Source organism: Pristiophorus japonicus, chromosome 11 (assembly GCF_044704955.1).
Source record: "Pristiophorus japonicus isolate sPriJap1 chromosome 11, sPriJap1.hap1, whole genome shotgun sequence".
NCBI lineage: Eukaryota > Metazoa > Chordata > Chondrichthyes > Pristiophoridae > Pristiophorus > Pristiophorus japonicus.
The window spans coordinates 11,228,243-11,244,066 of NC_091987.1; the positions used below are offsets into that span (position 1 = coordinate 11,228,243).

A 15,824-nucleotide genomic window follows, 5' to 3' on the forward strand; every position below is an offset into this window, starting at 1 on the left:
CCCCCACGCAGTTATTACATTACATCTGAATTGCAGAAGACTTGATTAAAAAAAAACAGGGAATAAAACCTCAGTGATTTCTCTCGAGTGCATGAAGCCAGCGATAAAATAGCATTTGGTACATGTTGTACAGACTTGTGCACTCGACGTACTGTCAGAAAGGTTGGATGAATTCCCCAGCGACAAATGGCCTAAATTGCCTTTGGTGACAGGGATTAGACAGCCATGTCATGCAGTGGGCCACACTTGATCAGCTCCGCTGGGCAGGCCACATTGTCCGCAAGCCAGACACGAGACTCCCAAAGCAAGCGCTCTACTCGGAACTCCTCCACGGCAAACGAGCCAAAGGAGGGCAGAGGAAACGTTACAAGGACAGCCCCCAAAGCCTCCCTGATGAAGTGCAACATCCCCACTGACACTTGGGAGTCCCTGACCAAAGACCGCCCGAAGTGGAGGAAGTGCATCCGGGAGGGCGCTGAGCATCTCGAGTCTCGTCATCGAGAGCATGCAGAAACCAAGCGCAGGCAGCGGAAAGAGCGTGCGGCAAACCAGTCCCACCCACACCTTCCCTCGATGACTATCTGTCCCACCTGTGACAGGGACCGTGGCTCCAGTATTGGAATGTACAGCCACCTAAGAACTCATGCTAAGAGTGGCAGCAAGTCTTCCTCGATTCCGAGGGACTGCCTATGATGACTGGAACCTCAGACATTCACATGACCTTTGATTCATCTGGCTCGTGGACCTGGTGGCGAGGTCATGCCTGCGATATAACACGACGCTGCCTGCTGCATAGATCAGGATCTGACCAACCGCTGGGAACTCATCGTTCTACAACAACAGCTTGCATTTATACAGTGCCTTTGACGTCCCAAGACGCTTCGAATAAAATGTGACACCGATCCACATAAGCAGATTATGAGGACAGCTGACCAATAGCTCGGTCAAAGAGGTAGGTTTTAAGGAGCGTCTAGAAGGAGGAAAGAGAGAGATGGAGAGATTTAGGCAGGGAGTTCCAGAGCTCAGGGCCTAAGCAGCTGAAAGCACGGCCACCAATGTTGTTGGGCTTAAAATCGGGGATATCAGCATTGGTGCGACACAGAGATCTCGGAGCTGTATGGCTGGAGAAGATTACAGAGATAGGGAGGGGTAAGACTAGGGAGGGATTTGAAAACAAGGATGGGAGTTTGGCCAGGAGTGGGCTGGAGAGGTAACAAAGGCATGGATGAGGGTTTCAGCAGCAGATGAGCTGAGGCAGGGGCGGAGACGGGCGATGTTACAGAGGCGGTCTCAGTCTCTGTCGCTTCTGGAGTTCAAAGAGGTCAGTGAATATGTCAGTTAAATGCACAAGGAAATTGGATCGGATGTCAACCATAGGGTTGAGACTGTCCATTCGGTGACGGCATAAATAAAGCCATCAGGTAGAAAAAAAATGTTGTAAATACGAAACGCGATCACGGCGTCGGTTGATAAAAATATATATTTCTCGTTCTTTCACAAAGCCAAGGTGTCGGGAGAAGGGTCTGATGGTACAAGTGTGTAGTAGGTATTTCAATTCTAATCAAATATTTGAGTGGAAGGTTGAACATAATGGGGGTGATTTTTAACGTGCCTAGGTAGAAATCTGACAGAGTGAATTGCTTGCCGATTGTAGACCCCACCCACCCCTGCCAACGTTCATTCCTTTGATTTATCATCATCATAGGCCGTCCCTCGAACGAGGATGACTTGCTTCCACACGAGTTCACGGGTGTTTCGATGAAGGACCCGATGTTCCAGTCCTGAACTCCAATTGAGGGGGTGGAAGATGCCTGTGCGTGGATTTTTTTAACATGGGGTGACCGTTGCACACCAGCCACCACACGGGCCTGGCAGAGCTCGGTCTTTATCCAGTGGCGAGGGTTAAGCAGGACGACTGGAGACCTGCTCTGCTGCACGGACCTCGTGCGCACACATTCCGCAGTCCGAGAGATCGTGGCGGAGGTGCGGCAAATGAGGATACGGGGCCCAAAAGAGCCGAGGGCCCAGGGGCAGCACGGGCCAGCCCACACTGCGATTGATAAATACTGCAAAACCAACTGATTTTTTTACCATAAAAACGTCCCTCGGCACTTCACAGGAGCATTATCAGACAAAATATGCCTCAGAGCCACAGAAGGTGATATCAGCACAGGTGACCAAATGCTTGGGTCAGAGAGGTTGTTTGAAGGACGGTCTTAAGGTAGGAGAGAGAAGGGGAGAAGCGGGGAGGTTTAGGGAGGGAATTCCAGAGCATAGGGCCTTGGCAGCTGAAGGTACGGCCACCAATGGTGAGGCGAAGAGATCGGGACTGCACAAGCGGCCAGAATTGGAGGAACACAGAGTTCTCAGAGGGTTGTAGGGCTGGAGGAGGTTCCAGAGATAGGGAGAGGGCAATGCCACGGAGGGATTTGAATGCAAAAACGTGAATTTTAAAGTCGCGGTGTTGCTGGACCGGGAGCCAATGTAGATCAGTGAGCAGGGGAATGAATATCGGATGGGTTGTATAAGGAGAAGATGGTCTGATCTGCCTCATTACCATCCAAGCAGCCAAGTTGAATATTTCTCCTTATATTTCCGCTCCTCCGTCTTTTCACAACCCAATAAGGAAAGAATTAACATGTTTTATCTCGCCTTTCACGCCCTCAGGGCACACCGAAGTCTATTACACCGAGGAATTATTTTTGGTGAGGTCAGTGTTGTAACGCCGAAACACGGAGCCAATTTGCGCACAGCAAGCTCCCACGAAGAGCAGTCAGATCAATGACCAGATTATTATTATGGTGCTTCGAAGACAAGCACTCATAGAGGAAACATTTTCTTATTTACTTTATCCAAACGTCTTAGATACTCTCAGATATTCCTCCTTATTCTCCTAAGGCACGCCCCCGGAATCGAGGATGACTTGCTTCCTCATATGAGTTCTGAGGTGACTGATGAGTCCAATGCGGGATCTACAGTCTCTGTCACAGGTGGGGCAGACGGTGGGTGGAGGGACGGGTGGGTGGGGGGCTTGATTTGTCGTGCGCTCCTTCCGCTGCTTGCCCTTGGCTTCCGCGTGCTCCCGGCGAAGAGACTCAAAGTGTTCGGCGCCTTCCCGGATGCTTCTCCTCCACTTTAAGCGGTCTTGGGCCGGGGATTCCCAAGTGTCAGTGGGGATTTTGCACTTTTTCAAGGAAGCTTTGAGGGCGTCCTTCAAGCGTTTTCTCTGCCCTCCTGGGGCTCGCCTACCATGATGCAGCTCAGAGTAGAGTGCCTGTTTCGGGAGTCTAGCATCGGGCATGCGGACGACATGGCCCGCCCACCGGAGCTGATCAGATACTGATCTGAGACGCTCTAATTGTTTCAGAGGAATGGGATCACCTAGATTCTCAAATTATCTCACGCCTGCTGCCTTTGGAAAGTTGGATTTTACAGTACAGGTCCTCGAAAAGGACTCAGTGAGCGGGCCACCGGGACATTTCCTCTGTAGGCTATAATCCCACCTTCTCCGCACTCGATGTTATTTGGTCCTGTTTATGCGCGGAGAGATTAGATAAAGTGTTGCCAATGTGAATGTCCGGGGCGCTTATGCTTTGCGACCATGAGGGATCGGCCGATCTCTGGTTTGATTCCACCAGCGAGGCCCTTTTCACAATCAATTACCGATCGGCACAGACCAGCGAGATTGTCTGTAGGACAAGGCATGCAGGCAATGAGCATGGAAGCCTTTTGCGGATGGCGGGCTGCAATCAACCAGAGCGATCAGTGCAGACTGGTTAATGGGGGAATTGGTATTTGTGTCCTTATGCTGTTGGGGGGAAATTGAGAAAGGAAACATAAAGAAATCAAAATGAGATCAACGACATCAATTTCTGCTGAAGGTCAAAATGAAGTACAGATGGAGAAGTCATTTTGAAAGTTTCTCATTTCGAACCCATTCCACATACTCTTCACAATATATTTCCATAGCATCAGCTAATAATATTAGAGCTGAGGAGGTTAAGGACAATCTAATAGGGATATTGAGAATTATGAAAGGATTTTCTGTGGTCTGGAGTTCGCTGCCTGAAATTTAATAGTAACTTTCACAAATATAATTGGATAAATATTTGAAGGAGAAATAAAATTGCAGGGTTACAGAGAAAGAGTCCTGGGAGTGGGACTAATGGGATCGCTCTTTCAAAGAGCTGGCACAGGCATGATGGCCAAATGACCTCCTTCTGAGCCATGTGACTCTGATATGAAAGGTTAAGCAGTCAATGCTTATTTCCATTGGTCGCTAACAAGAGATTGTAAATATAGAATCAGGACTAAAAGCATTTTGGTCACCCCCCTCCTAATATTTCCTTCTTTGGCTTGGTCTCAATTTTTGTCTGGTAACGCTTGTGTGAAGTTCCCTGGGACATTTTTCTGCATTAGAGGCGCTATATAACTGTCCGTCATTGCTGTTGATGTTGGAAAGGGAAAAGAACTACATTTCGTAAGGCTGAAAACAACTGCATGTACTTCAGCTCGGACTCTGCTTAGAATCTTCACCTTACAGACTGACTTGACTTTTCCTTTGGCGGTGAAATTGCTGTGGCTTCCTGATTAGTGGCAATAATGTCAGGTTGCGATTGGAGGGGGATGGTCCACAAATCTGTATCACCAAGGAGAGCAGAGTGATGGTTTGTGTACTGTACGCACTAGACCACATTTTCAACGTTGTCTTTGATTTGGCCTTTAAATATTTTGCTAATGTTCATTAATTCTCGGTGACAGTTATACTTTGGGCACTAATATTTCAGGTTGTGACACTCGAGGGAAAGGCAAAAAAAAACTTGGGGCGAGGACAGACCCAATTACAACAACAACAACAACAACTTGTATTTCTGCGGCGCCTTTAACATCGCAAAACATCCCACATGCTTCACAGGAGCGTTATAAAACAAAATTTAACACCGAGCCACATAAGGAGATAAAGGCCCTGAAATTGCGGTCGGAAGCTTCCCTCCGACCGGAGAATTTTTCTGCAAGTACTTGGTAGTCCGGGAGGAACCTGCGATTCCGGTGGGGAGGCCTTCTCTTCCCGTGCTGCGAAACGCGCTCCCGTCCTCCAGGTTCCCACGGAGACGGTGCAGCCAATCAGGTACAGTATTCCACAGTTTTCTCATTAATACCAATGGGAACTCCGTATCTATCGGTTCTCATTACTATTAATTGAGAAAAAAACACAAATACAATGACACTAAATAATAAAAAACACACCTCACATAATTAAAATTAATTGAAATTAAAGTTAATAAATATCTTGAGAAAACATTTTTTTCCGAGTTTTTAAAGTTTTTTTAATTATGGTTTAAAATAAATTTAACGTAGTGAGCAGGGTTTTTAAAAATAAAATGTGTATTTTTAATTAAATTTTTTTATGTTTCAAGTGTGTTTTAAAACTCTTGCACCTGTAACAGTAAGCTATGTGCCTGCTTTTTATCAGGCGCAAGAGTTTTGAGGACACTTGTTGGACAAGATATGGGTAAATCCCGCAATCTTACCCTTGCAAATGTCCTCGTTTCCCGAAATGTGGAGGATCTGTCAGACTGCAAGCTTGACAGATCGGAAAAGCCAGTTTTCAGCGCGTGCGCAATTGTGCGCTGAAAACCGGCTTTTGTGATACCTTCCCGGGTCTGTGCACACTCCGCACACACTCCGTACGGACCTGGGGTGGCCGGGATTTCCAGGCCATTAGGACAGGTGACCAAATGATTACTCAGACAGGTAGGTTTAAAGAAGCGGCTCAAAGGAGGAAAGAGGCAGAGAGGGGGAAAGGTTTAGGGAGGGAATTCCAGAGCTTGAGGCCCAGGCAGCTGAAGGCACTGCCGCCGATGCTGGTGAGATTAAAATCGGGGATGCTCAAGAGGCCAGAATTGGAGGAGCGCAGAAATCTCGGAGGGTTGTGCGACTGGAAGGGAGGGGACAAGGCCGTGGAGGTATGTAGCAGCCCTATTTCCACCTTGCCTGAGAGTAGCTGATTCAGGGCAGTCCCGAGAGCAAAACTTGAACCTTGCTCAGTCTGGCTCAGAATCACATCAATAAGGTTAAAAACAAACAGTGGTTCTTTTACCCAGTCAATTATTTGAATTATATATGGAGTGCACTTGTCAATAGGTTTAACGAAGAACACCCTCGTCATGTACCAAAGCACTTCACAGCCGAAGAATTACTCTCGCAGTGTTGTTTTGGAGGCAAACGCATCAGCCAATCAGTACACAGCAAATCCCATACATGGCCATGGGATAAATAACCACCTAATCCATTTCTCATGGTAGTTGTTGAGGAATAAATGCTGGCTAGGAGAAACCTCTTGCTCCTTTTTGAATAATACTGTGGGATCTTTCACATTCCACCTTACAGGGCACACGGGGCCTCAGTCCAACATCATATTCGAAAGACAGCACCTCCTGGCAAATGCAGAATTCACTGAAATGCCGGTATAGGGTTTGTACACGAGTCTCTTGGGGTGGGACTTGAACTCACAACCTTCTCACACAGAAGCAAGAGTGCTACCCACTGAGCCACGGCTGACAGCTCGGTGAACTATGACTGAACTAGTGGCAGTAAGGAAATTCCTCACAAAAATAGCACTGCTGGCAGGCACTGCAAAATCTGCAGGGATTGAAAAATTATTTTGGTGCAGATTTTCTTGTTAGGCGGTTTCCCACCATGGTTACTGTCTAATCATTGTGTGTTTACTTTCCTTGTAGCTGTCCCCTCCCGACCTTATGGTTTGAGAGTCCTCGCTGTATCGCAGACTATTGCAAGGATCTCCTTTACCAAGCCTGACTCTCACGGCGGTGTCCCGATTCATCATTACCAAGTGGAGGTCAAAGAGGCGGATTCAGAAGATTGGAAAACCGTGAATTCCAATGGGAGTCAAAGTAAGTGACTGAACTACCGTGAGGAGGATGATGTGAGAGTGAAATAGAGGGAGGATGGTGCGAGTAATGTGTCTGCTTCATGGGTTCTTTGCTTAAGATTTCATAGCAACGCATTGCTATTAGGAACTAGTTGGTTTATTATCAAAGGTTTAACAATCACACGACACATTACCAGTTCATCCACTAGGCTCACAACTGCATACCTCATCGTGGGTCCCCTGAACCCAACTGACTGGGGTTTTATTGAGTCCTGTGAACATCACGTGATTGGCTAAGTCACTCACAACTCAATAGCTCCACAAACCTCTGAGCATCCTCACCGGTGCATACATGACAATGTGTGAGTGAAATAGAGAGAGGATGGTGTGAGAGTGAAATAGAGGGAGGATGGTTTGAGAGTGAAATAGAGGACGGTTCAGGGACATGGGGCCCGAACTTGGTCAAAGCCAAGGCCCACCCAAAAGGACCGCCGAGAGACCGGGTGGTACTTTACCAGGAAGATCCCGCTGAAAGAGATGGCAGTACCGCCCAGCGGCAAAATAACAGCTTACACCGTCAATCTGGGTGGCAGCGGGCGGGAACTCCCAATCTCGGCGGCAAATGCGATCCTCGCCAAAGTACCACCGAGGATTGAGTCCTTGGAGGGGTTGGGGAGGTGAGACCTAAAAATAAAAATCTTAACAAAAAAACACTGGAATACCTTCAGGGGATCCCATACTGATAAATCACTGGGGGAAAAAAATTAAAAGAAGTTTAGTAACCTTTTTTTGCAGGTCTTCTCACTTACCGTCGGGGTTAGACCTGCCTCCACACAGCGGTCCTTCCCCCTGCTGCCGCCGACTCCCGCCTGGAGGAAATTGCCAGCTCGGCGGGCGGCCACTTACGCCACTTACGCCACTTGGCCGCCAGCGGCCGTCAGCGGGCGGTTCCCGGCGGTATTCCCCTCCCACTGGCGGCAGGCCTGGAGGAATCTGTCACCGAGGGGAGTCCGCCGAAAAAACTCGGCGGCTGTGGGCGGCAAGGCCACCAATTTCTGCCCCATGGTGTTTAACTGAGAGAGAGAGGTTTCCCCTTCCTCTGCACTCCCAACCTCGAAAGAATATACACTCTTCCACGACATTTCAGTTTTGCCACACTTTCTGTCTTCTTGCAAGATCACTATCAAATTAGTGTCAATACATTCCACATATGAAGTGAAACAGTTCGAGAGTTTCAAAGTCCAGGAAAAGGATGAGTTAAACTGGGAGAGTCTGTGATTTCAATGTTGTCATCATCATCATCATAAGCGGTCCCTCGAATGAGGATGACTTGCTTCCACACCAAAAAGGGATGAGTTTGCAGATGTTTCAATGGAGGACCCGATATTCCATTCCTGAACTCCAGGGGTGGAAGATGCCTGTGGGTGGATTTTTTTAACGTGTGGTGTCTGTTGCACACCAGCCACCACACGGGCTTGACAGAGTTAGGCCTTTATCCAGTGGCAAGGGTTAACCAGGACGACTGGAGACCTGCTCTGCTGCACGGACCTAGTGCGCGCACATATCGCAGTGTGGGCTGGCCTGTGATTTCAATGTAGGGAGGAGACAGAACATATAGGCTGGAACTCGAGAGAGAGAGAGAGAGAGAGAGAGAGAGACGCACACACACACACACACACACACACAAATTAAATATTCAGAAGTGCAGTGTTCAATAAAATGGACCGATAAAATGGAGAGACAAGAAAGCTAGCAACAGAAAGAGAAGTTGGAGAGTGAAAGTGATAAAAGCAACAGCTATCAAAGAACAAGCTTTTATTTTGTATCCTGTTCCAAAATGTGCGAGGATCAACACAAAAATTGGAAATGTAGGTTAAAGTGAGGAGGATAGCAATAGACTTCAGGAGGACATGGACAGACTGGTAAAATGGGCAGACATGTGGCAGATGTAAATTAATGCCGAGAAGTGTGCAGTGATGCATCTTGGTAGGAAGAATGAGGAGAGGCACTACAAACGAAATGGTACAATTTTAAAGGGGTTGCAGGAACAGAGAGACCTGGCGGTGTACCTACAGAAATCTTTAACGATGGCAGGACAAGTTGAGAAGGCTGTTAAATAAAAAGCATATAGAAGCGTTAGCTTTACAACCAGAGGGACAGAGAACAATCAATAAGAATAATTTGTATTTATCTAGTGCTTTTAACATTGTGAAACATCACAAGGCACTTCACAGGAGTATTATGAGCTTAAAAAATTGACACTAAGCCACATAAGTAGAAATTAGCACAGGTGAAACAGGATGGTTTTTAGGAGTGTCTTGAAGGAGGAAAGAGAGGTAGAGAGACGGAGAGGTTTAGGCAGGGAGTTCCAGAGCTTGGGGCCTAGGCAACAGAAGGCACCGCCACCGATGGTTGAGTGATTATAATCAGGGATGCTAAAGAAGGCAGAATTGGAGGAGCGTAGACATCTCGGGAAGGAGGGGGAGGTAGCTGGAGGAGATTACAGAGATAGGGCATGGGGGGATTTGAAAATAAGGATGAGAATTTTTGAAATCGAAGTGTTACTTAACCCGAAGCCAATTTAGGTCAGCGAGCACAGGGCCAATTTTTAGATCACCTCAAGTTTATGTAGGGTAGAATGTGGGAAGCCAGCCAGGAGTGTGTTGGAATGGTCAAGTCTAGAGATAACAAAGAGGTAATGATCAGATAATCTATTTTTAGTGATGTTAGTTGAGAGATAAATATTGGGGGGGAACAGTGGAGAAACCTTCTGTTCTTCTTCCAAATAGTGTTGTGGGATTTTTTTAGGGGACAGACTCTTTTAAACCTCTCATCTGAAAGACGGCACCTGCGACAATGCAGCACTCCCTCAATACTACACTCGAGTGGCAGTCTAGATCATGTGTTCAAGTCGCTGGATTGGGATTTGAACCCACAGTCTTCTGATTCAGAGGCAAGAGAGTGGAGACCTTGATCAGAGGATCATCAAGTCAAAAATCCCCACTAGGGAGACTTGAAGGTGTTTCGATAAGCTCTGTGGAACCACATTACCATTCCAACATTAAGTTAGGTAATGGACCGATTTTGCTCTCAAAATAATGGCGAGGCTAATGGCTCTTCCCTTATTTATGCGCCAATGGCCTAGGAACGTTAGGCAAGAGGCAGATGCACGGTTAAACACGAATGTCCAAAGGTTGTCCGTGTTGTGGCATTCTGCCATCAGCTTCACAATAGTGGCATTTCACTGTCTAGCTCATCATTGAAATACATTGAATGGCAGGAAGTTGCTGAACTTGCACGATAGATACGAACTAAACCCGCCACAGAAAGTGGTGTTTCAAGTTTAAGTATAGAAACATAGAAACATAGAAAATAGGTGCAGGAGCAGGCCATTCAGCCCTTCGAGCATGCACCACCATTCAATATGATCATGGCTGATCATGCAACTTCAGTACCCCTTTCCTGCTTTCTCGCCATACCCCTTGATCCCTTTAGCCATAAGGGCCACATCTCACTCCCTTTTGAATATATCTAACGAATTGGCCTCAACAACTTTCTGTGGTAGAGAATTCCACAGGTTCACAATTCTCTGAGTGAAGAAGTTTCTCCTCATCTTGGTCCTAAATGGCTTACCCCTTATCCTTAGACTGTGACCCCTGGTTCTGGACTTCCCCAACATCGGGAACATTCTTCCTGCATCTAACCTGTCCAATCCCATCAGAATTTTATGTGTTTCTATGAGGTCTCCTCTCATTCTTCTAAAGTCCAGTGAATATAAACCGAGTTGATCCAGTCTTTCTTCATATGTCAGTCCTGCCATCCCGGGAATCAATCTGGTATCCTTTTCATCATCATCATAGGCAATCCCTCGAAATCGAGGAAAACTTGCTTCCACTCTAAAAGTCAGTTCTCAAGTGACTGTACAGTCCAATACGGGAATTACAGTCTCTGTCACAGGTGGGACAGACAGCCGTTGATGGAAAGGGTGGGTGGGGAGTCTGGTTTGCCGCACGCTCCTTCCGCTGCCTGCGCTTGGTTTCTGCATGCTCTCGGCGACAAGACTCGAGGTGCTCAGCGCCCTCCCGGATGCTCTTTCTCCACTGTTGTGTATGCACTAACTGTTAGACTGAGTACTGTTTAACTCCAAGAGGTATGACCTTGGCTCTGCTTTATTAAGATCCAATGTGACTAATATACAAAATGGCTGGCCTTTTATACTTGGGCTGCACCACGTGCGTGCATCCCAATGGCCTCCAACAGTGACGCCAACTTGTGGCTAGTGATCCCAAAAGTACATACATGACAATACCCCCCCTCTGAGATATTAACACACTCTTTTACAAATTGAAACAGTCCGGTGTTTTACGCTCCCGAGTTGACCGTCTCAGTTCAACTCCAGCCTTGGGTTGAGTGTTCAGAGTCTGCTGTGACTGGTGGCTGGGTGGCTGACCAGGTGGGAGTGGCAATGGCCATGTCAGGGATTGAAAGTCCTGATTCACTGATGACCACTGAGTCCTCTGATGACTAGGGGTAGGTTGGTTGGTCGTCGATTGTCTCTTCCTCCGACTGTTCCGGTTCGTCTGTGTGCCGCAGCTTTGTCTGATCCATATGTTTCCTGCATGTTTGCCCATTTTTGAGCTTGACAATAAATACTCTGTTGCCCTCCTTGACCATGACAGTACCACTTGGGACCCTGACCATAATTCAAAACATATATAGAGGATCATTTACAGAAATATCGCATGACACAGCTGCGCGATCGCGATACCCTTGCTGACTTTGTCTTCTATATTCACCATGATTATTCAAGTCAAGGTGTACAAAAGATAGCTTGGTTTTAAGACCTCTCTTCATCATTAATTCAGCAGGCAAGACCCCGGTAAGCATGTGTGGTCTTGTCCTGTAACTTAGCAGTATGCATGACAGGCAGGTCTGCAGTGACCCTTGGGTTGCACGCTTCATACTCTGCTTTATGATTTGGACAGCACGTTCTGCTTGCCCATTGGATGCAGGTTTGAATGGTGCTGACCTTACATGTTTGATACCATTGAGTTTCATGAACTCTTAAAACTCCTGACTGGTGAAGCACGATCCATTGTCGCTAACAATAATGTCAAGCAGACACTGAGATTCTCAATGGTAGCTGTGGATGTGCTGGATGACATGATTATACACTCTATCCACTTCGAATATGCATCCACCACAACTAAAAACATCTTCCACAGGAAGGACCTGCAAAGTCTATGTGGATCCTGGACCAAGGTTTGGACGGCCACGACCACAGACTCAACGGTGATTCCACTGGTGTTTTGCTGAGCTGCAATGCAAGTGTTGCACTGATGCACACATGATTCCAGCTCAGAGTCAATTCCCGGCCACCATACATGAGACCTGGTGGTGGCTTTCATCATTACAATGCCAGGATGTGTGCTGTGTAGCTCACGTACAAATTTATCTCTCTCTTTCTTGGGCATAACAACACGATTGCCCCACAGTATACAATCCGACTGAATAGACAGTTCGTCTTTGCGATGAATGTAAGGTTTAGTCTCCTCACACTTATTCTTGGGTATGGCAGACCAATCACCTTTGAGGATGCAACTCTTCACCACCGATAAAATCAGGTCCTGGCTGGTCCAGGTCTTAACTTGTTGGGCCGTGACAGGGGTTGCTTCACTCTCAAAAGCATCCATAACTAACAATAGGTCTGCCGGTTGTGGCATTTCCACCTCCGGTGTGGGCAACGGCAGATAGCTCAAAGCATCGGCACAATTCTCGGTGCCAGGTCTATGGCGAATGACAATCATAAGCGGATAATGTTAGCGTCCACCTCTGGATGTGGGATGAAGCATTGGTATTGATGGAGAACAGTGAAATGAGCGGCTTGTGATCTGTCTCCAGTTCAAACCGAAGACCAAACAGGTACTGATGCATCTTTTTAACCCCATACACGCAGGCAAGTGCTTCTTTCTCTACCATGCTGTAGGCTCTTTCCACTTTGGACAAACTTTTTGAAGCATACGCGACTGGTTGAAATTTACCCGACTCATTAACTTGTTGGAGTACGCAACCAATTCCATATGCTGAAGCATCACAGGCCAATACTAAACGTTTACATGTGTCATAATGTACCAGCAGCTTGTTAGAGCAAAGCACATTAGTGGCTTTCTCAAAAGCTCTGTCTTGAGACACACCCCACACCCAGTTGTCGCCTTTTCTTCGCAGCATGTGCAGTGGTTCTAATAAGGTGCTCAATTTAGATAGGAAGTTACCGAAGTAGTTGAGTAGACCCAGGAACGAACACAGCTCCGTCACATTCTGCGGCTTGGGTGCATTCTTGATGGCCTTGGTTTTCGAGTCCGTGGGCCTGATGCCGTCAGCAGCAATTTTCCTCCCCAGGAATTCGACCTCTGAGGCCATGAAGACGCACTTCGAGCGTTTCAGTCTGAGTCCCACTTTGTCCATGATGTAGAACCTCTTCCAGGTTGTTCAGATGTTCCTTGGAGTCACAACCTGTGATCAGGATGTCATCTTGGAACACGACAGTTCTGGGAATGGACTTCAGTAGACTCTCAATGTTCCTCTGAAATATTGCTGCAGCCGAGCGAATTCCAAAAGGGCACCTGTGATAAATAAACAGTCCTTTATGCGTGTTAATGCACATAAGTCTCTTCGACATCTTGACCAGCTCCTGTATCATGTAGGCCGATGCCAAATCCAGTTTGGTGAACGACTTCCCCCCGGCTAGCGTTGCAAACAAGTCATCAGCCTTCGGTAACGGGTACTGATCCTGTTTCGAAACCCTGTTGATCGTAGCCTTGTAGTCGCCACAGATTCTGACTGTGCCACCACTTTTCAGCACAGGAACAATGGGGCTGACCCATTCATTAAATTCAAACGGTGATATGATCCCTTCATGCTGGAGTCTGTTCAGTTTGATTTCGACCTTCTTCCTTATCATATATGGAACTGCCCGAGCTTTATGATGGACGGGTCTTGCATCCAAGTTCACGTGAATCTGCACCGTGGCTCCCGTGAAGTTGCCGATGCTTGGTTCGAACAGCGAGGGGAACTTGCTCAGTACTTGGGCACACGTATCTTTCTCTGACGACAACGCCTTGATTTCGTTCCAATCGCATCTGATTTCTTCAAGACAGTTCCTGCCGAACAGTGTTGGGCCATTGCCTGGGACAATCCATAGCGGTAACTCGTGAACCGTACTGTCATAAGACATTTTAATTGTGGCCCTGCCAATCACTGTTATGAGTTCTTTGGTGTACGTGCGCAACTTGGCATTGACTGGACTCAGCCTGGGCCTCACAGCCTTAGTATCCCATAGCTTGTTGAATGCCCTCTGGCTCATTATCGATTGACTCGCCCCCGTGTCCAGTTCCAGTGTTACCGGCACCCCATTAAATTTCACGTTGATCATTATCGGTTTGCTCTTAGTTAGGAATGAGTACAGTCCATACAGTTCTTCCTCTGGTATCTTGTATTGCGTATCCAGATCCGCGCTAGTCTGACCATCATCCTCCACGTGGTGTGTCGCAGCACGCTTGCTCATCTGCGGACACTTGCGCTGGAGATGCCCCACTCTCAGACAGCCTTTGTAACTATAGTGCTTAAATCGGCACTGCAGGTGCCGGTGATTTCCCCCACAATGCCAACACGGAGAAATCGGATGCATTCCCGCTGGCCCTTGGGCAGCCACAGGTTTCGCGTACGCAGTTGGGTAGGCCCTGCCATGTGCCACTTTGCCGAACGCCGAAGCAATCATATTTACAGTACTTGCCAAGTTTCAATTTTTCACTGATATCTACTTTAGACTTCTGTCGGTTGTCCTGCACGACTGAGCAATCGTGATGGCCCTGTTCAAGTCCAAAGCTTCCACCGCCAGTAGTTTACACAGGATCACTTTGTGGTTGATGCCGATTACGAAGAAGTCCCACAGCATGTCTGCCAACACTGTCCCGCTGGACGTCTCAGGTCGGCAATGAATTCTGCCGCATTCTGACCCTCTGAGCGAACGTGCGTGTAAAATCTGTATCTCGAGATGATGATGCCTTTGTCTGGCTTAAGGTGGCCCTGTACCAGTGGACACAATTCTTCATACATTTTCTCTGTTGGACTCACAGCCAGGAGTAGATTCTTTATCAGACCATAAATTTTTGGGCCGCAAACCGTGAGGAACACCGCCCGGCGCTGATCTACGTCGCCGATCTTCTCCATTTTGTTTGCCACGAAGGACTGGCTCAAACGGCTCACAAAATCTGCCCAATCTTCTCCTTCCACAAATTGCTCCAACAATCCAAAGCTTCTTGTTGCCTCGTTGCCAAATATTGTGTATGCAATAACTGTTAGACTGAGTACTGTTTAACTCCAAGAGGTATGACCTTGGCTCTGCTTTATTAAGGCCCAAAGTGACTAATATACAAAATGGCTGGCCTTTTCTACTTGGGCTGCACATGCGTGCATACAGCCCAGTGGCCTCCATCTAGTGGCTAGTGATCCCAAAAGTACATACATGACATCCGCTTAGGGCGGTCTTTGGCCAGGGACTCCTAGGTGTCAGTGGGGATGTTGCACTTTATCAGGGAGGCTTTGAGAGTGTCCTTGAAATGTTTCCTCTGCCCACCTGGGGCTCGCTTGCCGCGTAGGAGTTCCGAGTAGAGCGCTTGCTTTGGGAGTCTTGTATCGGGCATGCGAATGATGTGGCCCGCCCAACGGAACTGGTCGAGTGTGGTCAGTGCTTCGATGCTGGGGATGTTGGCCTGATCGAGAACACTGATGTTGGTGTGTCTGTCCTCCCAGGGGATTTGCAGGATCTTGCGGAGACATCATTGGTGGCATTTCTCCAGCAATTTGAGGTGTCTACTGTACATGGTCCATGTCTCTGAGCCATACAGGAGGGCGTGTATCACTACAGCCCTGT

General features: G+C 47.5%; 1 protein-coding gene across 1 annotated transcript in view; it reads left to right on the forward strand.

Annotated features, from left to right (window-relative positions):
* The window catches only part of LOC139275964 (neural cell adhesion molecule 2-like), a 540,891-nt gene that overhangs the window by 207,330 nt on the left and 317,737 nt on the right, over positions 1 to 15,824 (forward strand). The window contains exon 9 of the mRNA XM_070893225.1: positions 6,741 to 6,914. Within this exon, the coding sequence (XP_070749326.1) occupies positions 6,741 to 6,914 (174 nt within the window). The remainder of the gene's footprint in view (positions 1 to 6,740; positions 6,915 to 15,824) is intronic.